This window comes from Thermobia domestica, chromosome 1, assembly GCF_964235325.1.
Source record: "Thermobia domestica chromosome 1, izTheDome1.hap1.1, whole genome shotgun sequence".
Lineage (NCBI taxonomy): Eukaryota > Metazoa > Arthropoda > Insecta > Zygentoma > Lepismatidae > Thermobia > Thermobia domestica.
The window spans coordinates 297,788,792-297,806,054 of record NC_137454.1 but is presented as its reverse complement, the minus strand read 5'-3'; the positions used below and the strand labels follow the sequence as shown (position 1 = coordinate 297,806,054).

The 17,263-nt window shown below is 32.7% G+C and overlaps 1 protein-coding gene across 2 annotated transcripts in view; it reads left to right on the top strand.

Annotated features, from left to right (window-relative positions):
* Positions 1-17,263, top strand: part of LOC145661598 (intermembrane lipid transfer protein VPS13A-like) — a 305,499-nt gene that overhangs the window by 108,415 nt on the left and 179,821 nt on the right. For both annotated transcript variants that reach the window (XM_081726923.1, XM_081726919.1), the window contains exons 21-24: positions 835-948; positions 6,125-6,304; positions 9,901-10,093; positions 12,158-12,550. In XM_081726923.1, the coding sequence (XP_081583049.1) occupies positions 835-948; positions 6,125-6,304; positions 9,901-10,093; positions 12,158-12,550 (880 nt within the window). The remainder of the gene's footprint in view (positions 1-834; positions 949-6,124; positions 6,305-9,900; positions 10,094-12,157; positions 12,551-17,263) is intronic.

Below are 17,263 nucleotides of genomic sequence, written 5' to 3'. Positions count from 1 at the left end.
CACCATGAGAAATGACATGATTTCTTTTTGTGTCTGGTTTTCTAGAGAAGATATTGTTTAATTCTGGGGTTTGATTTTAAACGTAATCTTAATTTTTCTAAATGTAATTTGTAATTCTGTTGTGTTAACCACACTTACTTTTATGGGTTTCTTACTTAGGGTTTTGTTTGCCGGTTCAATAGTAAGTGAAATTCTACAAGGCTATTAAATTTGAAGAAACTTGTGAATTTTCTGGAGGAAGGAGGATTTTCTAAAGCTATTACCTACAGTATTTTTAAAAAGTTTCCATCTTTTCGTTTATCATAGTTACCATCATTTCGTTTCGTTTATAATATGTATAGCTCTTTCATTCATGTCGAGAATTATTCTTTTTTAGAGGATTTTTCCTGTTAACTCAAAATATTTTTCTTTCACATGTCAACCGAAAAGTAGCATTTAAAAAAATGTCATTCCTTCCAAATGAATTCTTCTTAAAATAATATGTTTGTTAATATCTTCTTCAACAATTGGAAGGTCTTCCATACACACAAAACTAGACTACAATAATAGAAATGTGCTTTGATATTTCTCTGCATTGTTTTATCTGTTTTTTATTACTACACAAAGATGAAAATCTATTGGGTTGTTATAATTAACATATGCTAGCTACGTTACAATACATGTGCACTATATAAGTTCTGGTATACTGAAGGAGTCGTTTCAATAATTGCAATCTTTTCTTAACTATTTCTTCGTTACTAACTTATCACATATTATAAATTACTCTTTTTTTAATATGCTGTAAATTAGTTTTTACTAAAGAAATAATTCTTTTTATGATTATTATTTTTTCAGATTGGAGGATTGGAGAGTGACTGTCTATTTAAGGCAAACGAACGAATGGTTTTAAGGGTATATTTGACTGAAATAACCATAGATGATTTGTGCAACTTTACATTGTATCCAAAGGTAATAGTATCTTTTGAAGTCAATTCTGTTGAATTGTACACCACCAGCACTAGCACATTTAATCTGGTAGAATATGTTAAAAGGTATAATAATAATAATAATAATAATAATAATAATAATAATAATAATAATAATAATAATAATAATAATAATAATAATAATAATAATAATAATAATAATAATGAGACAATGCCTCTAAAACCGATGAAGGCTGATCTGATGACATTTAATAGGAATAAATAAAGGAATTTTTGACAATTAGTTGAAAATTTATTTTTCGATTGCAGTACTGGTTTACAAAGGGTGAGAAAGAATAAATGTTAAGTCACCAGCAAAAGTATATACTTTCGGACACATTTTTAAATCAATAACTTTAAAACAAATAGACCAATATGAGTGCATTTACTAACACTCACCTATTATGTGTCCTGGGATCTCCATGGCAGATATGAGTATTAGCTAATCTTAATTAAATATACCAAACTATAGGAATAATGCAAGTATAATTTTCTTTAACGTAGGAAGATAAATGTCTTGAAGCTACAAAAACTGAATTGATGCTTGACCTGTAAAAGATCTTTATATTTTATCTATATATTTGCGTGGCCTATTTGTTACAAAGTTATTGAGAAAACAAGAATGAGGAAGATATGCCACTTTGCTTGCAAAATCTATTAGATATATTATTATTTTAGTATACTCTAGTCAAGATAGTGTTTCTAGTTTGCAGAATGCATGTGAATTAATTGGTAAATGCCTCTAATTATGGATATATTTTGTGTTTTTCTTCCTTGACACTAGAGAGGTTTGCCACTAATAATTCACTGATCTTGTTAAATTTTTTACGTTATTAAATCTCTAACAGACTTTCGACTTCTCAATATTCTTAATTGAAGTCCTGTTGTCATCATTCATAAGGGACATTAACAGTATTTACACAGGTTAAATTTCAAAACAGGCAATTAAATGCACATAAATATTTAATAAAAGTTTTTTAAAAAAATCTGATTCATGGTTTAAATAATATATCAAGTAAATTTCTTTACATTTTTAAAGTCCACTATTGACTTCCCACAGGGAACAAGTCTCTGGAGACTCTCTTCAATTACATTAGTGCGGTTGTCATGGGAAGGATTGCTACTGATTGAATTAAAGAATGCATAAATCTCACAATATTTGAATTGTTCTTCAAACTGTGTTCTCAAGCATGAACTACAACTTATAGTCCAACGGGTTGAGGTCGGGGGTACTGAAGAGCTAATCTGCTGAAGATATAAATACCGTTTAAAATTCTTGAGAGGTGAATCTATATATTTAAAAAGAAGGCCAGAAAGTCTATGTACAAAAATACTGTAGAGTGCTTTCTTTCCGAGCAATAAGCTGCTGAAATATCGAAAAAAATGAACTTCGGGACCATAACGCACACATCAATGACGACTGAGAAAACGGTGTGCTGAATTTTAGAGGATGAAATATCTTTAGGTTTCAAAAATGCCAAAACCAAGATGAGTAAAAACGTATGCGAGAGATTCCCCAAAGGAAAGGGGGGGTCCCGAATATCCTGAAAATAAAAATATTCTTCCTTTGGAGAATTCCTTGCACACATTCCCATTCATCTTGGTTTTGGCATTTTTAGAAAACTAATGGAATCACATTCTGTAAAAATCACTGCACCACTTTCTCTGGCGTCGTTTATATTTGTGTGATGGTTCTCAAAGTTCATTTTTCTGATATTGCGGTAACTCATAACTCGGAAAGGATGCACTTTGCAGCATTTTTGTACATATATTTTGGATTGGTTTCATGCATAACTTTACCTCTCAAGCGTCATAAACGGTATTTTGCAATAGATTATTGTATCTATCTATCTATCTATCTATCTATCTATCTATCTATCTATCTATCTATCTATCTATCTATCTATCTATATCTATATATATATCTATATCTATCTATCTATCTATATATATATATATATATATATATATATATATATATATATATATATATATATATATATATATATATATACAGGGTGGGCCATTTTAATTAATCCACGGAAATATCTGAAAAATGATAAAACATAGAAGAAATGTTTCAAGTACACGTTATATATTGCTAAGGGGGAAACCCAATTCCGCCAAAAGTACCCCTCCCCGCCCCCCCTAAATGGGGGTAACGGGGGGTAACTTTGAAATGTCAAATGGGAACATGGGTCGAGTAATACCTCGTTCGAAAGGTCTTGGAAAACTAAGTAACGCTGTACCAAAAGATGTTCCATATTGTGCACCGGTTTCAAAATGGCCGCCATAATATGGTTCGGAAACTCCAGTACCCGTAGTGTGAAAACCATGGAAGGTAAATGAATGGAACAAAATTGAAATACGTAAATATCATAGGGCATATCGAACGGTGTGGTCCCTGTGATCCCAGTGGCCTCCCTAAAGGGATCTTGGGGGCTAACTTCAAAATTTCAAATAGTAACATGAGTCGAGTGGTACCTCGTTCTATAAATCTTGCAAAATCTAACATATTGCAGGAGAAAACGATTGATGTGAAATGGCAGTGTTCTCAAAAGGCCGCCGAAACATAGTATCCGTGTCAGAGAAAAGGTTTAGTACCCGTAGTATGAAAGCGATTGGAGATAAATCAACAGAAGAAAAACTGGAGTAGCTAACTGACGTAAGGCACATCGAGAGGTGTTGTCGGGGTGACTCCAAGGGCCAACTGAAAGGTATCCGGGGCCAACTTGAAAATTTCAAATAGCAGCTTGAAGCGAGTAACATCACGTTACATAGACAAATTAATATCAAACAGCTTCTGTAAGAAAATTTTCGACATGAGACACGTTTTCAAAATGATCGCAAAGACATGGTGACTGTGTCTAAGAAAACGTCTAGTGCCCATAGTATGAATACGGTTAGACATAAATGAAAATAACGAAAATTAAATAGGAAAACCACGGAGGCGTTCCAAGGCTCGAGAATAATACAACAGAGATAAAAATATTAGAGTAAAATTGCCATAATGTATAGAGAGAAATCCAAGTCCTGCAAAATAATCTCTCCCTGCGCTCTGTATGTGAGTGGGGTGGGAAGTAAAGTGAAAGTTCAAACGAGAGCTCTACTTTAATTCGTAAATTAAGGCTAACCTTACAAATAGGTATGGTGTGGTTGAAACATTTGTTTGTGAGGATGACGCTGTAGTGACTAAAAAAAAGAGATTCTTTTATGCAATGCGTGCTGGTTATTCAGAAAGCATTTCGGGGATATACGTACACACCGTTTCGTCCCTCAAGCTCACAATATGACATGAATGCTAATAGTTAATCAAAATGTAACTGTGGCCATCCGCGTTAACTTAGTGCACCAATTCTCTATGCATGAAGTCTGCCTTCCAAACAGCATTGGGTAGGTCAAGCGTACGCCCGAACCGTTGTCCGGTCAGACATTGAAAATTTGAAGTTAGCCCACAAAACCCCTTCACGGAAACCGCTGGGATCACAGGGACCACATCATTCGATATGCCCTATGATATTTACGTATTTCAATTTTGTTCCATTCATTTATCTTCCATGGTTTTCATACTACGGGTACTGGAGTTTTCGAACCATATCATGGCGGCCATTTTGAAACTGGTGCACAATATGAAACATCTTTTGGTACAGCGTTACTTAGTTTTCCAAGACCTTTCGAACGAGGTATTACTCGACCCATGTTCCCATTTGACATTTCAAAGTTACCCCCCGTTACCCCCATTTAGGGGGGCGAGAGGGGGTACTTTTGGCGGAATTGGGTTTCCCCCTTAGCAATATATAATGTGTACTTGAAACATTTCTTCTATGTTTTATCATTTTTCAGATATTTCCGTGGATTAATTAAAATGGCCCACCCTGTATATATATATATATATATATATATATATATATATATATATATATATATATACATATATAGTCTGTTGCAAACAAAATCACTTCTTATTGGAAGGTCCACTTTCGTTTTTCAAGCAAATATCTCTTTGATCCTAGACTCGAAAACCCATCTCTGGTAGATCTTAGTTTTACTCGAAAACCCATCTCTGGTAGAGTTTTAACTTCTTTTCCAGAGAAATGGAATTACATGGAGCCTTTGTAAGTCAATCCTAGCAAAACATGATAAAAGCAAATGACCCTTCAGGCTCCTTTTTTTTTTATGAGTTTCAAGATATATTTAGCATAATCATATCATTTTATCGATTGAAGAACCTTTTAATGGTAGAAAGATTTTCATCTCTGAAAAGATATCTTCATGTTGGCCATTACCCAGTCCTTTCTTTGCTGATTAAGCTGCAGGGTAAGACAATTATCCGTATTCTATCAGTAATCTCTCTACTTTAGTCACATGTTAAAGTATATGACATGACTTCTTTGAAAGTTTTAGTGATTTCTTGCGTACATTTAGAAAAAAATCACTACATTAACTACATTAAATAAATCCTTTTTTTAATCTGTCACTACATTAACTAGCAGCTTATCCTTGTTGCGCATGACTAATCCTTCCTCGTCGATAAGACTATCTTAGTTAAACAAACATTCGTGCAATATTCAACTCTTTAAACATGTTGAACATATCCGAAGATGAATATACATCCCAACATCTATTGAAAAACATCTTTGCGGTTGAATGAGGTTTTTTGCGGTTTTTTCGAAACAAAAGCCTTTGATGAAGTCAAACTTTCAATCCCTTGTAATTTTGCCCCTATTCATTCGAAATCCATCATTTTATGATCATAATATAAAACACTGAAGTACTTTGTTAGAGATGTCCAAAATTTGTGATCCTGTAGCCTCTTTAGTTTGCAACAGTGAGTAACAAGTGTAAGTTTTCGTTTAACACGTCGATTTGAGTGTGTAATAAGCTGATGTAGTGCCATTTGAAAGAAATATTACTTTATGTTGAGTTGGCAACACTGTTAGTGTCTCAGAGTATGTCATACAGTGTTCTACCGTTAATTGCGTGATACGAAATATCAATGTTTTTTCTCAATTAGTTTAAAGTTACAAGAGCGTATCAAGATATATGGTTCACCCTATACTTATTGTCTATCATCTTTTAGAAGTTCGTAACACTTACATTACATATCTTTATACCAGTATATGAAAGAGTAAATGATATTTGAATCTTCCATTTCCTAGGTCCTAACTGTTGAAGAAGACAAAGTATTTGATTTAAAATACGTAAGACATAGTCCAAAATTGAGCAGACAAACTGATATAGGATCAAAAAATGATGATATAAAATCAGACGGAAGCTTAAAATTTTGTCTTGGAAGAATTCATGTTGTCCTTCTAAATAAATTACTCATAGATTTACAGGTATGTATACACTATTGTTTGTAGCATTTTTTATAGTTAAACAGTTTCGATGAGCATTTTCTATACTTCTCGATTAGCATTTTCGATGAGCTTCTGCACAGCCTCCTATCGTCTGTCAAATTTGGACCCAAATTTCACAAAATATTGATTGTTTTATATGTTTTGAACCGCAATATGAAACTTAGATGGCCATTGAGGACTACGTGTTATGTTTGGCTCCTTCTTAGAGTAATCTTCTCAGGTAAAAATGAGAATTTACCACACAGCATTAAGTAATCAGCTTATAATATTGCATACAATGGATGGCTGTGTTCTGGACTAGAACGATTCTAATCCATTTTTTTATATTTACTTCAAATACTATTATAACATCTTATGTTCTTACCCATTAACTGATAAAATAGTAATTTCCGTTAATAAATAAAAATGTAGAAGAAAATGCTCTCTTTTTAGCAGTAGTATACTGAAGAACTATAGGAGGTAGCCATGTATTTGGGGGTTCCGAATTTTACTGATAACACTAATATTGAACATGAAATGATGAGAAGTAAAATATTTTAGTTTCGTATAGAATTGAAGCACTCTAAATAGTAAGGATGAATTCAATATAGGCTTGTTTCCTGAATAGTCAAAATAATTGTTTATTTACTTTGAAATAGTATATTCTAAGGAAAAGAGAAACGACTTCCACAAACTATACATATAAGCACGAAAACTGACTGTCACAGAGCGGTTTGGTGTTACTATTTGAACACCTCAAGGGTAATTTCCGAGCGTTAGATTGCATGTAATTTTTTTGAGTTTGCTCGTACTATTCGAAACGCCTGAATTGTAAACGAGAGCTTAGGATTAATGAATGTAATTTATTAAACATGATCTCTAGTTGTGTATCTTCTTGATATAAGATAAAATGTTGTTTACTTATCTAAAATAAGGAATTTGTTATAATTCGCGTTGAAGCAAAACCGTATGCATCTTTCAAAAGAGTAGAGCTATAAAGTTACAGGAGATATGTTTATATACCACTTACTTTCAATTTGAAAACCAGAAATAGGTGGGCCAGCCATGGATATCTGTTTCCTCGATTTGTGAATATTGTTTTTACCATTTTGAATCTGAATACTTAAAATCACCGGAATGTCAGTATATCCGCTGTTTTAGATACGTCGATGACACCTTGCTATAATATCAGGAAGACGAAGAACTAGATTTCTTGTTTAACAAATTACATCGAGTGAATTGGAAGCTCACGTTCACAATTTACCATGAAGCTAATAATGAATTTAATTTTTCAAATTTCATCATTTCACCAGGTGAATGTATAATCAAGGTTTATAGGAATAAACCACCAGGGTCACAATGTATAATTTCTCTCTGGCATACTCTGTTTAGATAAAGGGCAACATAGGGAAACCAGTTTCTTTAGAAGAGCAATCAAACTGATACCATTTAATCATAACCTTCAATCTTTAGTAGACTACATTGTTTACTTAGGTCAAAAATCGGCTACAGAATTGGAACATAGTAAAAATAGATAGGTTCATTTACGGTTAAATCTGAGAGAAAAACAGAAGAACATCGAGTGACATCAGAGAAAATTCTCTCTCATCAAAGAACTTATGAAGAGTTCCACTTTACCCACGTATTTTCTGCCACTTTCAAATTGATCCTATAATAAAACAATTTAACATTTGTTCGTTTCTGCCGGAAGAGAATCAGAGTTAAATTTCCCCATACGCATTTACAAAACAACGGGAACGAGATATCAAGGAACATATGAGAAATGATAATATCAACACGTTTATTTCTGCTTTATTAAAACACTTGCATGGAGCTAACCACGAAGACAATCAGTTTACCGTAATTTATAAGGTCGAAAACTAGCATAAAAGAGAAATTCATGAATTATTATTTATTAAAATGTGTGAACTTAAGTTAAAGAGTAAACATGGTAGTTTAAATGAAAATAATCTTACTGAATCTTAAAAGCTTAAAACGAATTTAAAAACACCTGATACGTTGAAAAAAAAAATCCTGTTAACACTCTACTGCTTCAACTGTCAGCTAAACACGTGACCAACTCAAACTGTTTCGTTGCTTTTCTACATATAAGCCACATCCTTCACATTCTCCTCTTGCCATTTTCAACCTACGACTGTATCTGGCGATTCCAGATGAAATAACAAGTTTTCACTATTGATTGTTTTTTCTTTTTTTAATGTTGGAAACAATCAAATTGAGATTTTACTTTAATCTGATTCTTTTGACACAATTACATGAGAAATTCCTCTCTACAATTTAATTATCTCTAATACTGTTCTTCTGACCTTTCTCCTCCAGTAGAAACCTGTTATTTTGTGACTCAAAACAACGTGGAATCAGTAATATCGCCGGTACAAATATATCCTCTAAGGTCTAGTTGAACTTCCTACTTCTTTTATGTGTGTAGTCCAATTCGAATTTCTAATACTTTGGGCACCGAGAAAGTTGCTATATGTATTGTACATATTAAGAATTCACTGTTATCTTAACCCGAAAACCAGTCGCTCTGCAGATTCTAAATTTTCTAATTGTGATTATGTTCACCTGGTTATGAATCGAGCTAACGTTGGCTTCAAGCATTAAGAGAAAAAATATAAAATAGAAGAAAAGTTAAATATAATTGATTGAGTTAAAAGTGACGTATCAAAAGCGAAGATATTTCGCGAATGTGGAATAGTAGAAGGTTCAATATGGGATTGCATGAAAAGTAAAGAAAAATCACGCACTTTTGTGTCTTCACCCGAAAGTAATGTTGAACTGCAAACAGAGAAAGCTCAGGTCAGGGAAAATAATGAAATTGATGATTGCTTGCGTAAGTGTTTTCTTCAAAACTGAAGTTACGTTACATTAGTAAAATTGTGAAAATTTCTTTTAACTACAATATAATATTAAATTTCATCACATCGCAGTAAGGTTATAAAGAGAGTGTAATGCACGTAATCCAACACTCGCGATGTAATGGTTTCTACTGCACTTCTTCATTAGTTTCCCTGCCTTCCCAGTTACTTGTCTCCATTCTTTTTCATGTACACATTTCGAAATTTTCTAGTTCATTTCATCGCTGTTGCATAATATCCATGCTTGTGAACTTTAATATACAGTAAATAAACACGAAACAACTTTCTGAGACTTTTTCTTAGTTCTTTAATCAAGAGTCCACTTTTCCTTTTTATTAAAAGCTTTCTTCTCCATTCTTATTGTGGTCTATTTCTTGTTCACAGTTGAACTTGCACTTCGGGACCAAAAATCACAACAATGTCTAAAATGCTAGATACGACCCTGCCTCTTTTTCCCTTTCCTGTCTCTTCTCTTTACTTTGTTGAACAATCGTTTAGGCTTGAGAGCTAAATGTGTATAGTTAGTGGCATCAGTGTGTTTATTTCCAAAACTATCATTTACATTCATTAATATGATATAGAGAATGATTGAAAAATAGCTGAATATAGCCTTGATAAAATCTAAGGAAATTAATTCAGGTAAATTAACAGTTAACTATTAGATATCTGTGTTGAATATATGATCAAATGTCAAAATAATTGATTTTTACACCGTAGAGGTTTTTGGATCCATTCATCCATCCTGAAACTGTATTTCACTTAGTGAGGAATACTGAACAATCAATCGAGCAAGGGATGTCGTCTTTAAGGTCATGGAACTCAAAATTACACTTGTCGCTTGATTTACATGCTCCAACGCTTTTTCTGCCACAAAAATCAGATTCACCTAATTTGATCATCTTCAACATGGGTAAGTAAGATGGAAATTGCAGCTTAACTTGCTGAAAGTAAAGTTCGATAAATTCAAAATTGTGTTTCAAACCGGATAAGATTTTCTTTCATACAATCTGTATTAGACACTCTAACTTGGATGGAGTATGAAAATCTATTCATTTTGTACAACTTTCTACGTAAATTCCAGTTTGGACATGTTTTAGTATATGTTCTTAGTACTTCAAACATCTTTTCTAAATGAATATAAATTGTTATTCCAATTAGGTTTGAATATTGCATTTCTGAAATATGAAATGAATTTTAATTTTAAAAGTTAAATAATAAAAATATATACACGTAAGAAATGTTTTCTGTTTTAACAATGTAAAAATGCGGAAAATATTTTCTGTTTTAAAAATCTGTGAGCGGGTGAGCGCAATAGTGGTCTAACCCACATTTTTAAAAATGGAGAAAAATCAAGTTAAACTTAAACACACGTGTTTTTTTGTACAATATACATATATGTACAATGTATGACACATTTAACCACTTGTGGTTGCTTTCGGTATATTGTACAAAAAGCACATGTCTTTAACTGTAACTTGATTTTTCTCCATTTTAAAAAAAAAATGTGGGTTAGACCACTGTTGCACTCAAACCCTCATGTACATTATATAAATCTTCTATTACGACAGGTTTTATTCTGAATGTAGAATCCCTGTAATTTGTTATTGTGTGGTTAAGTAGTTGTGGTGTATGTATTAATAACAATAAGCTTAATGTCAATTAGCTCTGTCTTCAGTTATTGAAAGCTAACAATATGATTCGAACTAACAGAGATAAAGGAAAATATTTCTTTCATTTGAAAATGTGAAACAGTTACAACATAGCATTTTGGTTGTAAATAAATGATTTTGTATTGATTACTGTAACATTTTATGTGCAATACACTTCAGTCTTCCTTGGTGTTATTTTCGCCAAAATACTAAAATTCAGCAATGCATCTCAGGGTTTCCCCTTGCCTTGCTTCTTTCTTTTAAATTTAACTCTTAGCAAATTCTATACTATTAGACAATTAATGCTCGAATTAAATTGTTTTATATTAAGAAATTTGGTTCAGTCTCTAAATATAATGAGAGATTCAATGTACTTTATTTATTTTTATTACACAGTATCAAAAATATATTTTATGTAGGTTTAAACACAAATGTTGACAACTGTTCTTGCCTGTATGCTTAAATTAAATAAAGAACTATAATTACACAAATATATTTTTAATGCACTTATGACTCTCGTGTAATAATGGTTCTACTTCAACACAAATAGAGTTGTAACATTTATTTATTATTTATTTATTTATCATTCACGTATAACAGAGCTATTGCTCCTTTTACGATAGCCTTTACAATAATTGAAATAAATACCAATACTTATTATAAAAATGAAAAGCGTAAGAGGAAGAAATATAATACAATCAATCAATAAAGAGAAATGCAGCAAAACTTATATGTTCACACACACATGTACACATGTACTTTTATATATATATACTTGAATAGGTATACAGATACGTATATACATATATCGCCTATCGTACATTCATACACATACGCATATACATACAAAGATTTCATTTCATTTCATACAACATACATATACATACATAGACAAGTAACAAGACATATCCTGTAAAACTATTCTGTAGAATTTTATCTAAATATATATATATATATATATATATATATTAATTGAGATAGAAACATATTACTGGCATCGAGAAATCTATATTTTTACCATCTCTAGTTACAACATTGTGGTCTCTTGTAATTCTCACTAGTGGTGTTAGATGTACAATTAAATTTGACTTATACATTGAATTTGAATTTGATTGATGAACATATACTTATATCCTAACAAGCTAACATCAATTTGTCTGTAGATAGAGAACTGGATTGTGATATAAGGTAAGCTCTTAATTATAATAATTTTGTCACACTCTTAAATTGTAGTTTTACTTGATGTTTTCAAACTTTAAAAAAATGTTTATGGTATACAATATTAGGAACTATAGTATTCAAATATACATTTTGCATCTTTTCAGGTGATCTTACTGTAGAAAATTTCTTTAAGGACTTGAAAGCTCCTCATTCAGGATATTCACGTCGTGACTCCCTGGAATCATGTGAAGCTCCGATCATTGATAACATTTTAGCTAGACTCGAATCTCTTCAAGTGTCTAGAGCAGTAATTACATTACCTGGCGCTGTAGAAGTTCAAGAGCCTATTCTAGAACCTGTTAGCATTCGTTTAGATATCAAACGAACTGTTGCCTCATCGTTAAGTTCCTTGCCTAGCCAGTATCTCCAACAGAGGGAATTGTTGCTATATGATGTGCATGGAGGAATGGATACAATTAAAATAAATTTGGGTCAGAGAGATTTAGCGACGTTGCTTTCCATTTGGAATGATAACTTTACAGAGAGATCGTGTTTAGGTAATTTTTATACTAATATTATCTCATACTGATCTTTATTTTAAATAGAATTTTGTTACCTATGAACTCTATAAACTCGAATTTTTGCTGACAATATTGATAAAATTTAAGTAAGCAACGATATTTGGAAGGGGTATAGTAAATAGAAATTAAATGTTTACACTCGTAAAGAAACTGTGTTCATAATTGTTTAATGTACTTTTTAGACAATCTATAAGAATTTAAAGGAACAAAAGTGTGTACTTTTTGAGTTTATAAATAATATTGCTCTTCAAGCTGTTACATCACAATAGACTTGTATTATTTATATGTGCTTGAATAGAGAAACAATCAACATGTTCGAAACTAATAAATCTCTCATTTAATTTTATTTTTTAAAGTAATTTATTAGAGTAAATAAGTTAAGTTAACGTTTTAATACATAAAATTCAACTAAAATTAGCAACATGATATACTATGAATAATTCGCATAATAATGAAATAATTATATCGAAAACATGATTTAATAATCAACGGTATTTCTAATAAAGATTTTATTGTTATCTAGTAGTAAAGATTGTATTCTAATAAAGTATCATTATATTGTTACATCCCTTCATATTAATTAAAATCAGGTATTTTTAAATAGACACAGTGCGCATGAAATAAAGTTCATGCATAATGTAGCAATTGTTGGAAACCGTTAAACTTTTCAACAATCAGAACTCGATTATTTCATTTGATTGTTCTTTGCTTCGTAATACACGGAAGAATGATAGAGAGTCCGTTGTACTATATTTTAGTTTAAAGAGCATTATTAAACGAAATCACAAAGAATCAATTAAAAAATGCAGTTCAAAGAAAGAAAATGAATCTCGAATTTGATGTAATTTAAAAACAAACCTGAATTAAACCTAATAAGAGAAATAAGACTTTATTTGACTTCAAAAAAGTTTTCTTTCCTTTTATGATCAACACAGAAACGAGTAAAAATTATGGATTATTTTAAACATTTCTATTAATTACATATCATAGAAATGTAATAGCAGATCTTGTACTACACATTAGAAACAACAAGCATGAGTACAATGAGATCATAAACGAAAGGTAATTCATGGGTTGGGTTCATCATAGGTATTTTGTGTGTCTTATTAAAATAAGACACCATTTCTATTTTATTTTTGTTGGTAATTTGAATTTTGTACCCAGAATATCTGCGAGGCTATGCAACCTACATGGTTGAAATTCTCTCTCAAAGGTTTCGCACTTGTTTCGTTATCTAAAAGTCACAAACTTCTCGCAAATTCTAATTTATTACAATGATAACGACAAAGGTATAATGTATTCAGCGATAAATAAGAAAGGAATGATATTTTTGAACTCTTCGTTGACGAGTTAAATAGTGTTTACTTTGCATAACATACAAAGTTGTGTGTGATAAAGGAAATTACATCAAGCGAGGTAAGGGTATGGGTAAAAGTTAACACAAATGTATCATCGCTGTGTCAAGATCAGGCAGTGTGAGTCGGTATTGGGCATCAAAGTTTTATAGATAGTGTGTTTCGTATTGAGCAAGAAGATGTGAGCAATACGCGGCTGAAAAAAGAAAAGAAGAAGAAAAAGGTGATACATACATTACGACAATGTATATATCACCTTCTTGGTCACTTGCCTGTGGTGAAAATTGTCAAGTCAAACATTTTCAGAAAGAGAACGATCTATAACATCATAAAACGATTTCATGATACATGATCTATACCATCATAAAACACTATCGAATTGGCCTCCCGGTTGAAAACTTGCCAAGGTGTGGTCTTCTGGTAAACTGACGCACAGTGACAAGAGAAAACTGAAGAAATTTGTAGAAAACATGTTGGTAAAAGTGGTCAGAAACTCGTTGGCAAATTCCGTGTCTCCAGACAAATAATTGCTCGGAATTTGCGGGAAATGAGTACGAAATATTTCAAGCATCAAAAGGCATCCAAGTATATAGAGAAGCAACTCACTACAATAGCAGGAATGTGTAGAAAACTTCGTCGCGACATTTTGTATTCTGACACAATGATCATCATGGACGATAAAAAATTATTTTTCATTTGCCGGAGATGAAATGCCAGGAAACGGCGGACATTATACTTGTAATATTATGGAGATTACAGCCACTGTACGCTAGAAAAGCAAGGAAAATTTTCAGAAGAAAGTGTTGGTATGAGTGGCCATTTCACCAAAGGGACTCACCCAACCATTCATCAATACATGAAATAGTCCAGGAAACACAGCCGTCGCCAAGAGCATCTACCAAAGTTGTTTTAATTCATTAACACACATCTTCACGGTGATAATAATGTATTTTGGCCAGACCTCGCAACCAGTCATTATGACAGGAAAACAAACTGACTGGTTGACAGGGCACTCAGTACCATTCGTACCATGGAATGCCAATCCACAAAATGTCCCATAGGCATACCCTGTAGAGCATTTCTTGTCTCTACTGGCTGCGAACGTCTCTGGTGGGGAGTGAGAAGCCAAAATTGCACCAAAGCTCGTCCGTCGCATCAAAATTAAGCTACGGAACTTCAGGCCTGTTCAAAGTATGACGAAGAGTATTTGCCACAAATTGAGACAAATTGTAGACCACGGACTTCATGCAGCATTGTAATAAGATGACTTGTCAACAATGTCTTCATCATTACGTTGATATTTGCAATGAATAAACACATTTGTCTGGTAGTATCATCTTTTTTCTTCGTGTGTTAACTTTCACTCATGCTCTTATTCGTAGCCAAATGGCTAGCACTGTATCCCCAGGGTTAATTTCCGACGTTGGCTCACAATTTTCGGTGTTCACCCAGCATTGTGATGTGACTGGAGAGGTATTTTAATTATGCATTAATGGTCTGTAAATCAAGAATGTTAGAAATAATAGGTTCATGTCTTGACCAAACATCACGTAATAGAATATGTAACTCCCTGTTGGCCAGAGTTCGTTGTAGTGATGAGCGCAAGAGTCTTGGTCTTGCAGTTTTTGCAAGAGTCTTGCATGCAAGACCAAAACCAAGACCAGGAATACCGATGCAAGACCAAGACCAAGACCAAGACTCTTGCACAAGAGTCTTGCACAAGTGCTGGTACTACTTGAATTCTTTTATAGAAGGTAAAAAAGGAGAAAAATTATTTCATCTTTTACTTGAAGTTTTTGGCTTCAGTAAAAATGCCACTGGAGTGAATGTGTTCCCAGTAGTTTTATGCAATCCGTGTGAGTCGATCTGCCCCTGTAGCATATAGTTACAGTATATCGTTTCCTGAATTTGTTGTTCGCGTTTTCTGTAGATATTGCTCGTTTTCAAGCCACACAGGTGTCATTTTGCGTCATGTAAGCTATTTTGGTGGACAAACATCGTGTGCGTGGGTTTTCTCAGGTTTTCTCCGTTTCCTCTACTTTCTTCATTCCACCATTTCAGTCATTTTTCATTATCACCGTCTCCCTTAGCCTTGGTGCATAACTGTGGGACGTTAAACTAGATATTCATTTCATTTCAAAGCATACTAGTGGTGTTCTTCCAAAACTGAAGAGAAATATAGTATTGAACATCGGTAATTCCGTACACCATAGATGCTGACTACATGGGTATGGCCTTGGCTCCGAGACTCAAGCATTCGTTGGAAATTTTTAATGTGTGCCCATAAAATTAATATAAAAATAACATTTTCATGACACTGACAAAAATTTAGTGCATCTGACCGCAAGTTTGATTTCATGGGCGGATGCTTATACGTTGAATAATTGTTTATCAATATAACTTTTAGCCTTCTTAGGTATACGGCACATCGAGGATTGAGCGATATAACATTATACGTACTATAACAGTAAATCTATATTATAAAATTGAAAGTGAATATATTTGTGACTCCTAATCTCTTGAACCACCCGCTCGAGATCGATCAAATTTTCAATATAGATCAGGTTTGGGCCTGGAATGTTATTTGTCAGTTCACTTTGAAGGAGCAACGTATGGGAGGAGGAGGAGGTATACAAAAATCAAAATAAATAAAAATAAAAGTGACTAAGTTTGTGACTTAATAATTCTTGAACCACCAGACCGACATTGATCAAATTTTTAACATGTATGAGGTTCAGAACTGGAAAGTGTTTTATAGTTTCACTTTGATAGTAGAACCTAGGGGAGGAGGAGGGGAGGTATATATATATATATATATATATATATATATATATATATATATATATATATATATATATATATATATATATATATATATATATAAAACTTAATAACTCTTGAAATACCCGACCGATCTCGATCAAATTTTCAACATAGATGAAGCTCAGGCCTGGCACAATTTTTATCATTTTACTTTAACGGTGCAACATAGGGGATGGGAAGGAGGGAGATATATGTAAAAAAATAAAAGTATAAGTGACTGTCTTTGTGACTTCATCACTCTTGAACCAGCAAATCAATCTTATTGAAATTTCCAACATAGATGAGGTTCGGATTTGGGGTGTTTTCTATCATATCAATTTGACGGTAGTACTTAGGGGAGAAGGAGGGGAGGAGAAGTGTACAAAAATAAATAAAACTTATTAACTCTTGAACCACCCAACCGATCTCGATCACATTTTCAACATAGATGAGGTTCGGACCTGAGATAGTTTCTGTCATATCACTTTGACGGTGGAGCTCAGGGGACGGGGAGAGGAGAGATATTTAAAAA